The following is a 13,060-nucleotide window of genomic DNA, read 5'->3' on the forward strand; positions in this document are numbered from 1 at the left end:
TATGTAAAAGTCTCACACAGGTTTTTCTTTCCTGGAGTACTGGGAAGTTTTGTTTATTGCAATATAACAGAGAGGTGATTGAAAAGTGGATGACAAATATTTAAAGGCCAAGAAGAAACATACTCTGGGAGCATATCTGTGTGTGTGATAAAGAGAAAAGAAACCACTTGATTTAGGTGGTGTATGACTACATACACAGACCAACTTTTAGGCTAAACTAATAGGCTTTAAAGGGTTATTTTGTTTGGTGGAATACTGTAGGTTTATGGAGAGGATAATTATTACATGGAGAAAGATTTGGTGAGGTAGTAGGGAATCTGGGTGTTGCTATGGGTACCTTTCTCCAGCTGCCTTTTTGACAGCCTCTTAAGATGGCTGTCCACTTAAATCTGTGTAAATTTTGACAAAGAAACAGTCTTATAGTAAGGACAATTTTTTGATAATTATCAAGGATGAGAAAATTAAGTTTTTAACATACCTTTCAAAAAGTAACTTTCAAACAGTGAACTGCTGGAATATACAAACTGTTCATCTGATCCATTAAATCAGTTTTTAACTTGTGCAACATATTCTAAAAGGAGGTGAAGTAAGACTTGTGGAAACAAGCAATGAAATGTAGCCAGAGCAGCTGTGCTCTTTTCTGTTACAGAGTTCAAATAACAATTTATACTCCATCATGTTCTCACCAAAGTGAGATGGGTGGCAAAGGCAGTGAGGAATATCTGGTGTTTTTATTTGAAATAACTTGGAGTTCTGACTTGTGATTTAAAAGCTTTTCCCTGTTTGGTAGACAAATTAAGCTTTCCATCCTTAATTTCTTGTGTATTTATTTAGAAAGGTAAGTCTTTCTTAGCACTGTGTTGAGCTTCATTTATTGCAGTTAATGTTACTTGCAGCTTTACTAAAAATGTAGAAGCTGAACTGACGCAGCAGTCTTGAAATCCAAGTTTGAAAAGAAACAGATGCCTGCTTATGTTTGCTGCTCTGGCAAGCTAATTAAAAAACCCACAAACCCACAATATACAAAATAGCTTTTAAAACAAAATTAAAGAGTGACTGAAGTCTGGACTGTTTTGTCAGTATGTGCAAGGCTTTTACAACCCATAGGAGGTGTGGGAGTTGGCTCTCACCGCACAACAAATTGCTTTAGAAACGGTTCTGACTGGTGTTCCCAGGTTACTGAAGTCCTACAAGAGGTAATAACACCTGTCTACCAAGAGGGAAATCATAAATTCTTTTAAAGAAATTCTGGGGGTTTTTTTTCCCCCTGAACCCTCTTGTGTAGCTTGTTTGTGTGTTGGTTACAGCTTTTTACTGGTGTTGTAGGAATCACGGACTCTTTCCCCCAAACTAGGCCTTGATTTCTATTAACACAAAGACAGTCTGTTGGCAATAGTTGGCAGTGGAATTAAATGGGAATTGATAAGCTGTCGTCTACAGCTTCATTAACATTAATTCTGGTAAATAAAACATTTGAGTTCTTTCCAGATTAAGGTGGTTTTAAGCATATGTTGATCTGATGAATAGAAACAGTTGGAATGTTCCACTAATAAATACATGATTATAAAAGGAACAATAAACTGGGGAGAAAATCTAACCCATGGTTTCCAGCTACATGCGCTCAATAATGTGAGGAATTTTTGAACTTAAAATAAAAATGCATGAGTAAACCAGATGACTTTTTTTGACTGTGTTGTGTCCCTATTACAACAAATTAATAATTATATTGTTCCTGTAGGTTACCTGCGAATGTGATTAATGTTCAGTATTACATATTCTAGTGTGTTTTGGCAATATGGAAATCTGAATGTTTAACAGGAACACAATTTCAAATTGAAGCAATAAATCAGAGTTAGTGGAGTAGGGCCTACAGGATGCCACGCTCGTGGACAGTCATTGAGAGCAGTATCTTGTCCCACATGCTTTTGGCAGCAAGAGCCTCTTTATCAGCTACTGTCTTTCCAGTCACGCTTGTGTTCACGTCTTTGCTACATGCTCTGCTGATTACCTTGGAAAAGGGCAATGCTGTAACTGTTCAACTGACCTTTCAGTTTATTTTCTCTTGTGTAATATGAAACATGAGCTAACACAGTCTTAGTCTACCGGTTTTGAGACAATCTGTCGCTGCGTTTCTGCAGCTCTCTGCTCAAATGGGATAGAGTTTCTCTCTGTGGTTATGGTAATTCAAAAAGAGCTCTATCAACTTCCTTCAGATATGATCACAACAGAGCAGCAAATTATTATAGCTGAAAGAGGGGCTTTAGTCTACAGTTCATGCATAATAAAGAATACTTAGCAGAGGGATAGTGAAACTGGCTATTGAATGAAGAAATCTTATACCTAAAGTGTTGATCTCATAAATGTGTAAAACCAAATAAACGAAGTATACTACTGGTAACTTTGTTTCCTTATATACTGAGCAATATATAGAACTGTCATTATTTTGAAATTGCTGTTTTATTTAGGCTGTTTCCTAATGACAGGGAAGCTGTCTTGAGTGCTTGTGCCAGTCTGGGAGGTTGTAACACAGTGTAGTATCATAAGGGTTTTGGGGCTGGCTGTATGGTGTTTGGGGTTTGTTTGGTTTGGTTTGGTTTTTACCTTGGGGAGTGTGTGTTTTAGTTGTTTTTAAAAAGTAACTATATGCCTTTTAAATCATTAGAGGGTAAAAGAAAATGGCTTTCTTGTAGCAAGTGTTGATACTTGTGTATACACTTTGCTCCGGCTGGAATTGGTGTCTCTAAGTAGTTTGCTGGGCTTCTGATGGAAAGAAATTGCCTCCTGCTCCTTCTAAACACCAGTAATTTGTTACACTTACACTGCGAGGTGCATCCATGTGTTTCTAATAAATTGAAGTGTGTGATAGATGGACAAACATGCAGGGATATGTGTCAGAGAGCCTCTCAATACTGTGGGGAGGGTTGTTCTTAGGAGTGGGATTGGTTTAGATAAATCACTGGAGCAATTATTGCTAAATGATTGCATTAAGTTTGCATTTGATACACCTTGTAATCACCCCTGCATTTGGTTCCCAACTGAGAACTGTGCGTGTTTGTTATGAAGCTGATGGCCAAAACATTACACTTGTCAAATGCTGGTAAAGCTACTAAGTTGCCTTAATGGTTAAAGCAGGGAAGATGCTGCTGATGTCCTGTACTGTGCAGAAAGCAGTGCCAGAACTTCAGTCAGCAGATGATCTTCTTGCTAAAATACTATGGAAGGGTATTTATTAGGCTTCATAGCTTATAGGTCTTTATCATCTCTGTTAGAACAGAAGCATCCTCTGCTGGTAGGATGTCAAGAAGAACTGTGATTTCTCTTCTTTTGCCAGCTTTTTGTCATGCTCCTATGTACTAGACTGTATGTTGCTGTTATGGCTTGACTTGCACGTGCAGTGGCACTTTTTAAGTTAGTTTGGAAAGAGCTGATTCTGAATCAGTCACCTTGTCCTGTATGGATGGCTTTCAACAGAGCGAGTGATTGTGCATTATACACCCCCAAGAAAAGATTTCTTAATTTTTATAACCCTGCATTTAGTTGGAGATGCAAAAACTACACTATCCCTCCACACACAAATGCTTTACCTATCCATACTGAAATCATGGAACATCCAAAGAGAGTTGAGAGTTAATCATTATCTGCCCAGTAGAGCAGAATTGGAACAGTTAACTTTTGAAGTTTTTGCCTTTCTTGCTTGTATGAGTTTTCTGCTGGATGGTTTTTTACTAGTTAATAATAAAGCCCTTCTTGGGTGTAAGAATTGCAACATAAAATGGTTTAACTGTGTAAGTTCCTTATTGGAATAACTGTCTCCTCGATTCATTTGAATGACAGTTAATTTTATTACACCTGAAAGGAACTTAATATCATTGGCCAACCTGCAGAATCCTTATTTTTTAGCTGAAAATGTGTGTTAAATTGCCCCCGACTTGGAAGAGAGGCGAATTACTTATGTAGTGAATAATTTTCTGAATGGAGGAATTAGAACCTCTGGGAAATTCAGATTTAGCTACAGAGAGACTTCTTAAGATCATGCTTTCAGAATCATGTAACATCTTTTAACCTGCAGAAAAGCAAAATTAAATGGTCATCTTCTGGATCTCTGTAATCATCAGCCATTACTTTCTGTACTTCTAAGACATATCTCTCAGAATTGTTCTAGCACTTCAAAGGTTGCATGTGTTCAGATGTTCCTTCTCTGTTTAAATGTGTATTAAAAAGATGACCTGAGTGGGATAGGACTCATCTATGCAGACAGTGCAAGTCAATCATCTACAATTATAAAATTGATATAAGGTAAAAATACAGTAAATCTGCTGTTCTGATGTAGTCATACCTACCTGAAATTTCCTGTGCCTTTACATACAATTTTTCTTAAGTGTGATTACTTTGTGTACTACTCTGAAGAGCCACATGAAAAGTTTATAGCAGGAGGTGGAGAAAAGAATGAAGCAGAATCCAAGGCTTCTGTTTTGGTTTATTTTCACTAGTGACAAATGAAGTAGAAGAAGCAGCTGCAAACAGGAATTTACTTCAATTGCAAATAGAAACATAAGACTATATCACATAATTCTAGTTCAGCATGGTCTGATGCCTTTGATTTGCTGGACTGCAGAAATTTGCTTTAGGAAGAGCCTCATCTATCCTACTTTTGTCTTTCTTCAATCCATCCTCTTCCAAGCAGCTGAATGACAAGAGTTTGAGGGAATAACTAGCTACAGAGAAAGGGGAAGATGAGAATCAGGGACTCTGCACTGGTTTTGGTGTCAGTGAAAGTGTATCTGCATCTTCAAAGTGATAGCAGCAATATTAGAAAAAGGTAATTCGGGAACAGCCTCATAAAGCTGTGGACTGTGGTTTTATTTTTAACACTGACACTACTGTAAATGTTTGTATTTGCTGGAAAATGGAGAACTTGGCTACAGAGAGCACCTGACTGGGTGTTTTCTTTCACATCCTTTTCCCTTCAGTGTCTGCAGAATTGGGCTTTCCATGTGGTTACCAGATACCCTTATCAACATCTCTCCTATTTGCTTTCATTTTTTGAATAGATTAGCATTAATACTGGGCCAATGTTGTAGAAATAAACTATGACAAAAAAGCTGGTATCAACAAAAAAAAAAAGCATAAAGGATGAATAGCTACTAAAATCAGCATCATAAGCAGAAGAGAGGCTAAAATCACTAATTTTGGTGTTGGCATCACAGGTCTTAAAATAAGCTGATTGACTGTTCTATAAATTGCAGTAACAGCTTTATAAAAAAGTTTGAGAATGGACATAAAAATGTCTTGAAGCTTTGCATCCATCTTGGAGTTCAGAACCAGCCTGTTTAATGAAGGTATCTTGTTTCCTGCCAAGGCCTTTCTGGTTATATTAGTTTCTCTTTGGATTACTGTGATGCCTAAGAAACTAAAGCTAATCTGATTAAATATAAAAGTTTAAAATACTACAGTACTTCTTTGTTGTTTTACAAGGCAGCCAGAAGGAGTTAGTACCCCTGGCTGCTTGGAAGAATAAAGACCTGAAAGCTTTATGTGGGGCTCTAATTCAGTGTTTTGACTTACCATCAGACTTCTTCAATGGTCTGCCAGAAGTCTTATTTCACTAAAATAACTGACTTTGAGGAAGAAGGGGAGGCTTGGCTTTTTGTATTCTTATTCTCCATGTTGAAGCTTCTAACACATGCCTGAAATTTTTAATGGGATCAATAGGTGAATTAAACCAGTGGTTATAGGAACTGCAGCACCAGGAGTGTTTAGTATATCAGGGCTACCAAATCAATAGAACACTATTTTTTTGTGTAAGGGCTGTGTAGTTCTGCATCGAACTCTGAGAAGTGTGTACCTCTACTGTAAAAGTTTTAGATCTATAGGTGTCCACAAGACAGAATATTTGAGGGTGTTTCAGTGATAGAAGTGTGAGGAATAAGTGCTCACCTGAAATGCCAATCTTTGAAGCGACTACTGATTTAATATTGTCTTTAATTGTTCACTGTGAAGGTTATTTTATTGGCAAGATACTTGCATTCTGGATAGCCATTATACTAATTCATGTTTGGTGTTTTAATCCTGCTTCAATGGAAAGTCAGCCAATTCCTACACTTCTATTGTAAGGCTTTAAACAGAGCTGCATATAAAGCACGGGATTTAAAGCAATGCTGTGTTACAAATTATGAATGTAACAGTAGGAAAAGACTGTTGTGACCCTGTTTCAGATGATGTTTACGATTACCAGTATTTCACAGGGAAACAGTGGTGGGGAGGGGAGAAATGCTGATGTAGGAACATTTGGTTGCAGAAAAGTACTTTGTTTCAGTTTAGGTGTATGTGTGCTTGGAGAAATTCTAAGACTGGTCTGTCTTTCCAGTTAAGTCTGAAGAAAACACTTAATTTCAGTACTTCAGTTTTAAAAACGTTGATATATTAACAGAATTGAGATAAATGGATATGGGACTTGTGCTTTTTTTGTAAGAACTCTGGGAGCAAGGAATGCACCAAAAGCAGCCCACTCCTTCTGTCTGCACTTGTCAGATACATGGTGCTGTACCTGGCTGTTGTAAAGGACTTCATGTACAACCACTTCCAGTTATTACAGACCCTCTGCACCTGAAGTTCTGTAGATCCTCTTGTTTCTCCGTTTAGGTTTTTTGTCCCAAAGTAATGGTTGTACTTAATCATACTTGGGTACAGTTTTTACCTTGTAATCCTCTTCAGTATCAACTTTAGTGCCGGGAAATTGAAAAATCTTAAGAGAAAATCTTAAGAGACTTTGCAGTCAGTCGTTGAGCTGTGAGAACTTGAAAAGTATGAAGGCAGAAGTCAGCCTTCTGTTGTAACTTGTAGGTCTGGATGCTGTTGTTGACTCTGTTCCCAGGTCCAGAATGTTGAGGTTCTCACCTATGAAATGTGTCCAGGGTCATATGTCATAGGTGTATATATGCATAACTGAACGTGACATAACCCCCAGTGTTGAGGGGATCACAGAATCCTGTCTTATCAATATAATGTTTACCTCTCTGGTTTTTAAGACTTGTATGCTATTAGTGAACAAAATAAATGTTTGGAATTGGTTGGCAAAAATTTTTCCTGTCACTTTCTGTGTGTAATCCTGCGACTTTGGCTTGGAAGATTAAAAAAAAAAAAAAGGTTAATAAGCTTCTGTAGTGTAGAAATGAATGCTGAAATTTCTGGGAAAGCAAAACCTTAAAGTTCCCTAAATATGGACATGAGCATGTACTTAACTCAGTCCTTTCCTTTAAAGCAACAACAGGCTGCAGTTGCTGCTTTGCAAGACCTTTCTGCTGTTTTACAAGACCTTCCACGACAAGTAACATTGTTCTGTGTCCAGATGTATTTCATCTCCTGAGATGAGGTTTTTTTAGAGTGGTTCACAGCACAAATAATTGGTCGATTTCAGAAGTTGGTGGGTTTTTTGTTAACTTTGAGCAAACTACGATTCTTTATTTGATAATCTCAAGAGATTGGGGTTTTTTTTTTGCCTTTTTTTTAACTAACAAACCTGGAGGCTTTCCAGATTATAATTTAAAAGCAATTAGGGAGAACACTAATTGTTTCAAAAATCTCGATTTCTGCAATGATGATGGAACAGTAACATCTGAATTAACTTGGTCTATCACAGTGTGCTTGTGTGCAAATTGAAGGAGCATTCTTAGTGAATGTACATGATGCTGTATTAGCTGTTCAAAATCTGTCCTGTGTAAAAAGCTATTGTAAAAATGTTATATACCCCGATCAAGAATTATTCTGTTTCCCTTCTTGCCCCCCACCTCCTGCCTTCAAAATAAATTGTTATTGAGCATATAGTCTTGCTCTCCTCTACTGCAAAGTGAGCAGAGGGTGGTCTTTTTTTTTCACTAATAGTCGTGATCATTTCACATATTGAATGCCATGGTCTCTTTGTTTGCTTAAACTCTGAAAGACAAAAATTGAAGCAGTGGATGTACTCTTAGTGCCTCTATAACAAGAATCCAGAGCATATATTATGTATGAATCACAATATACACAGTCAATTTATATTGTATATAAATCACAAAAATCTTTGTGATTTTTCCCAAAGATACAGAATCACAGAATTGCTTTCTGAAAGTCCATTTTCATCCTGCCCACACTCAAATCCTGAATTTCTTTGCTGCTTATTTCCTTGCAATGAAATGAGTGGGCTTGTTTCCTCTTTGCTAGGGAGGGCTCACCCTGAGGAAGAGGAGTAGGCCATGGAAAAGGGGGATTATGTGAAGGGTATCAGCCTTTTCTGCACAGAGCTTTCAGTCCTTTTCTTTGCCCTGCTGTTCTTCTCTGGTAATAAATGTATAATTTTCTTCTTCTTCAGCTGTCAAGAGTTTGTGACTGACTTTTTTTTTAAAGATACTCATCACTTCTCTCCCTCTTTCCTGAATGTGGGAAATATCACATTCAACCAAAGGTGTTCTTAAAGCTGTGAAATTGTATTTGTGGCAAGAATGGGGGGGGGGGGGAAGACTAATTTTAATTAGATAACATGTTCCAAAACACCCTTTGTATTTTACCTATGTCAAACTCATTACTTCAGTTAGATCTTCTTTGGAGTTACAGTAGCTACCTAAAGCACAGCAGTTCTTGCTTCAGCTGCAGTGGAATGAGGTGAAAACAATGCAGGACGTGTATGTATGGTAGAGAAATGGGGATTTGTAGATGACACTGCAAATATACTTCTTTTTATATAATTATTTTCCTTTTTCAAGGAGAGATATACTTCTTGTGTGTGTATATATATATATGTATATATATAATTCTTGTATCATATAACCGACATATTTTAAAGAAAGACTTAATATTGCAATGCTATCCTGTTTGGTTTTTTTTTCCCCCCAGGGAAAACCCTTCAATAATAATGGAGTGATGTGACTTTACCAAATGATACATGTTGAGCTTTTGAGGCTATTTGTGACTTGCTCTGTTTCTGTATTTAAACTTTATGCAAATATTTGTGGTTGCAGTTGGTTGAAATGTGAGTCAGTCAGCTGAGTTTGTATATGTATATAATACACTTGTAGTTGGAAATCTGACAAAACGTTCTCCCTCCAGCACTTTAAATAAAATTGATTATCAGAGCAGGAGGAGTTAGTAATGCACTTCCAAGGATTATACCCACGAGCAAATGTTAAGGGAATGGTGCTGGTGGATGGGCAAAAAAGTTGAGTATATTTGCTATAGTTTATCCTGGAGACATTTTCAAATCTTGCTCTCTTTAAAGATGAGCATCAGTCTTCATAATAAAAACCTGCTGGGAGATTAACCTTGAAAGTATTCATAATACTCTGAATTAATATAGGTAATGCTATTTACTTTAACTGGTAATTAGACACCTTAATGTTCTACTTTGAACTAATTAAGGGCCAGTGCTAAATCAAAATTTTACAACAAATCACAGAGCTCTGTCTTAAGCCCTGACACTGCAAACAGACTGCTTCTGTTATCCTCTAACAGAAGTATTATCCCATAGTGCTGGTTTACTTTGTTACTGTTTCTATTTCCTTTTTCAAAATACACTTTTTTTTGCTGGGGCTCTTATTAGGTTTTATACCCTTCAGAAGACTCCTCACCATTTATGGAAAACAGAAACACATTTCTAATTTAACACAGGAGTGTCTTATGTAAAACAAAGAGAAAAAGCTGCACAGGTTGCCTTAATTAAATGCTCAACTGCAGCTTTTAGATGTGCTTCTGCACATAACAGGTCACACTTTAGGAGTCTTGTCTTTATATTGTACACCTGATGGTACCACAGATTCCAAAACCACACTTTGAGAAAACATAGCAAGATATGTCAAAACCCTCTAAGCTGGTACTAGCAAAGTTTTATGTTAGAAGTTTACAGCATTTCAAGGCCTACTGGTGTAAGTAGGGTATAGTCCAAATAATTTCTTGTATGAAACTAATTTTTTTCTAAACAGTTGCAGTGTTGGGGACTGCAGAGTCTCTGTAAAGATGTTGCCTAATGAACTGCTTTCTGTAAGGGCCAGACTAGTTTGTCCCTACTTATGTGCTGAGCTGCAAACTTTTCAGTGTCCTGAGGTTGTCTGTCCATTAAAACTGGCTGTGAGAGACGTAGCAGGGCTATACAGCTCTCCCTGGGAGGCTTGTGTCTGATATTAATAAGATGGAGGAAAAAGTGCTGGGCTGTTCAGAGTGTGAAGTTCTCCTGCTGTGTAGTAATACTGGGATTTCTTGGCTGCCAATCAGGAGTTGGAGTCTTAGATTGAAAGTGCAAACTGTTCCATAAAGTAGAGAAAGTGCCAACAAATGCGAAGATTGCAACTTTGGACTATGTGACAACCATGGAAAAATTGCATGGTTTGTATTTGATGGGGGTTTTTTTCTATTTCTGTAGACAACAACTTTGATGTTACAGTGTTAGGACAGTGTGTCAGTGTGTTTCACTTAATTTTTTTTTTTAATGTTTTTACACTTGTTAATGTAAGAAAGGTGCTTACTAAACTTTCTAAAAAATGTTCTCTGTTTTCATTGAAAGGTATTCTCTCTTTTACAACCACTTGAAGAACATTGAGGAATGTGAAGGAGGCCTTGATAAATTTACAAAGAGTTACAAAACCTTTGGAGTTAACCAGCTTCTGGAAGGTGGAATATATTGTAGAGAGTGGGCACCAGGAGCAGAAGCGGTGTTTCTTGCAGGTGACTTCAGTAAGTATTCTCAGGACTATTTCTTCTCCTCTGCACTGTGTTTTACATCAATGTCCTCTTCCTTTAAAGACAATTTTGTAGCAGTGATGAAATTCTGACTGTAGAAATGTATGTCATGGCTAAAATGAGTAATATTTTCCTTTATGTTGCAGTAGCCTATGAAGGTATGTGTTTCTGTTGTATGATCAGTTTTATACATGTTCTTTCTTAATACTCATAAAACAATAATTTGTGTCACACTGCATCACGTTGCTACTTTAGCCTTAAATTATCAGAAGTTCTTTTTAAGGCTCTATAGTTAGGCTTTCATAAAACTGTATGCAGAGAAGCAAAAAGAACAGTGAAATAATTTGTTTTACCTTCTTTTACTGATCAGCAACAGTGTTGTCCAAAGGATCAAGGCCTTTGAGAATTCTCACCCATCCTGAGAGTGTAGGCAAAAGTTCTGCTGGAAAATGTTAGCCTAAAATCAAACCAAAATACTAACACAAGAGTAGTTATTCTGTTTTGAGGGGAGAAGGAAGGATGTTAGCAGAATGGGAAGGTGGCAGAATTACATGGAGGAATTGCATTGCTTGCTCTGAAAACCGGGAAGACTATTCCCTTTGAATTTGAAACAAAAATAGGAGTTTGCTGCTTCTTTGGAAGGCTAAATCCTGTTCTGCAAACTCTTAAATAAAAGGGATGTCCATCATTGGTCTTAAATCCTGCAATACTAGTTTCTATCTCTTTTGCTTGGGGTTTTTGAGCTTTGTTCTGTTTTTCCTTTTCACTTCTCTAGTCTCTCTCTTCAGGGTTAGATGTTAGTCCATCAAGGTACTCGATTTTTTTTCCTTGCTGGTACTTACTGAACAGGGATTTTGGCTGTGAAATGATTTTGTTCATTTAACTGCACTTCAGAAGCATGCAGTGTTATTTATCCAATTTTGATTTTGCCAAAATACTGACTGGGAGGAGTGTTCAATTTATGTATTTATATTACAAAATGGTATATAAATTGCCAGTTTGAGGCAGTTAGTCCTTGTGCTTGAAACCAAAGTTAAATGTTGAATATTCCTTCTTCCTTTCATCTCCCTGAGGAAACTTGAAAGGACAAACTCTATATTTGAGGAAGGAAGTCATGAACTTAAAATTGTATGTATTTAGATAACCTTAAAGTAAGATTAACTACATATGCCATTATTTGTAGTATCTGGTGGTGCTCTCTAAAGTGCTGTGGTTAAATGTCTGTAAAACTGTGTGTAGTAATAAAGAAATAAATCAAATAAAAAGTGGTTTTCAGATCCATTGTTAAGAAGTTTTTCAATGCTTCATAGCAATCTGCTTTAGTACTGGTTTTCCCCAATCCCAAGATCAATACATTTATAAACCAAATAAGCAAAAGAAAGCATTGAAATATTTGTTATGCTTCATTTTCCATAGCTTCATTTTCCATATAATGTGTCTGTTTAAATTGTGAGAGGGTCCACTATTCACGCTGATTATCAAAAAAAATGATTATTAAAAAAAAAAAATCTTCTGTTTTTGATGCAAAAGATGAACAGTGAAGTTCATGCAACACTGTTTTCAGCCATGACCCTGTTTGATATGGTTAACCTAGTGAATGGTAGAGTAGCTTTCCTTGAAGTACTCCTGGTCATTTTATTGGAATAGACATTGATAAAATAGGTTAGTGCAGTACTTGAATTTTAATATTGGAACCAGATACGTCCTCTGATTCAAAACTGAGTAATGAATCGTGCCTAGTTCACCTACTGCTAGATAACAGTGATTTCAGTTATCAATACCAACTGCAAGACAGCTAGATGAGGTTGTTTTAAGAACTCTTAACTTTATATGTGTAAAGATGCAGAAAACTCTCCTCCTTACATCTCCTCTACTTCTGCAGCCCCACCCATTGCTCAGGGTTTTCCTGTGCTGTGATGGGTGTAATAGTCTTTAAATTAATCAATGCAGTTGAAGGCTAGAATGCAGTAGTTTTAAACATGTATTTTAATAGATGGTAATTTTAAAACCAGACTTGTAATGAAATGTTTAATATTTTAAATAGAGGTTATAACTTATAAATTAGCTTATCAGGCTGGGGGGGGGGGGAAGTGTGTATATACCAGAATACAGTAGCTAAAAACTGGAATGACTTTCTAAACTCTATTTCATTGAAAAATATTTGATGTAATACATCATATGAAGCAAAACTTTAGGACTAATATTTTAGAGTATTTTTATCTAGTCACTAATGGAAGGTGTTAGAAGTCAAAAAAACTGAAAAGAAATTCACTTTAATGTGGAAAAACTGTTTCTCCTATATATTAATCATATTAATCAATGAAGTATAATAATAATAATAATCATAGTAAATAAT

General features: G+C 36.5%; 1 protein-coding gene across 2 annotated transcripts in view; it reads left to right on the forward strand.

Moving 5' to 3' along the window:
- Window positions 1-13,060, forward strand: part of GBE1 (1,4-alpha-glucan branching enzyme 1) — a 150,490-nt gene that overhangs the window by 24,671 nt on the left and 112,759 nt on the right. For both annotated transcript variants that reach the window (XM_032680022.1, XM_032680023.1), the window contains exon 2: window positions 10,529-10,698. In XM_032680022.1, the coding sequence (XP_032535913.1) occupies window positions 10,529-10,698 (170 nt within the window). The remainder of the gene's footprint in view (window positions 1-10,528; window positions 10,699-13,060) is intronic.

Source organism: Chiroxiphia lanceolata, chromosome 2 (assembly GCF_009829145.1).
Source record: "Chiroxiphia lanceolata isolate bChiLan1 chromosome 2, bChiLan1.pri, whole genome shotgun sequence".
NCBI lineage: Eukaryota > Metazoa > Chordata > Aves > Passeriformes > Pipridae > Chiroxiphia > Chiroxiphia lanceolata.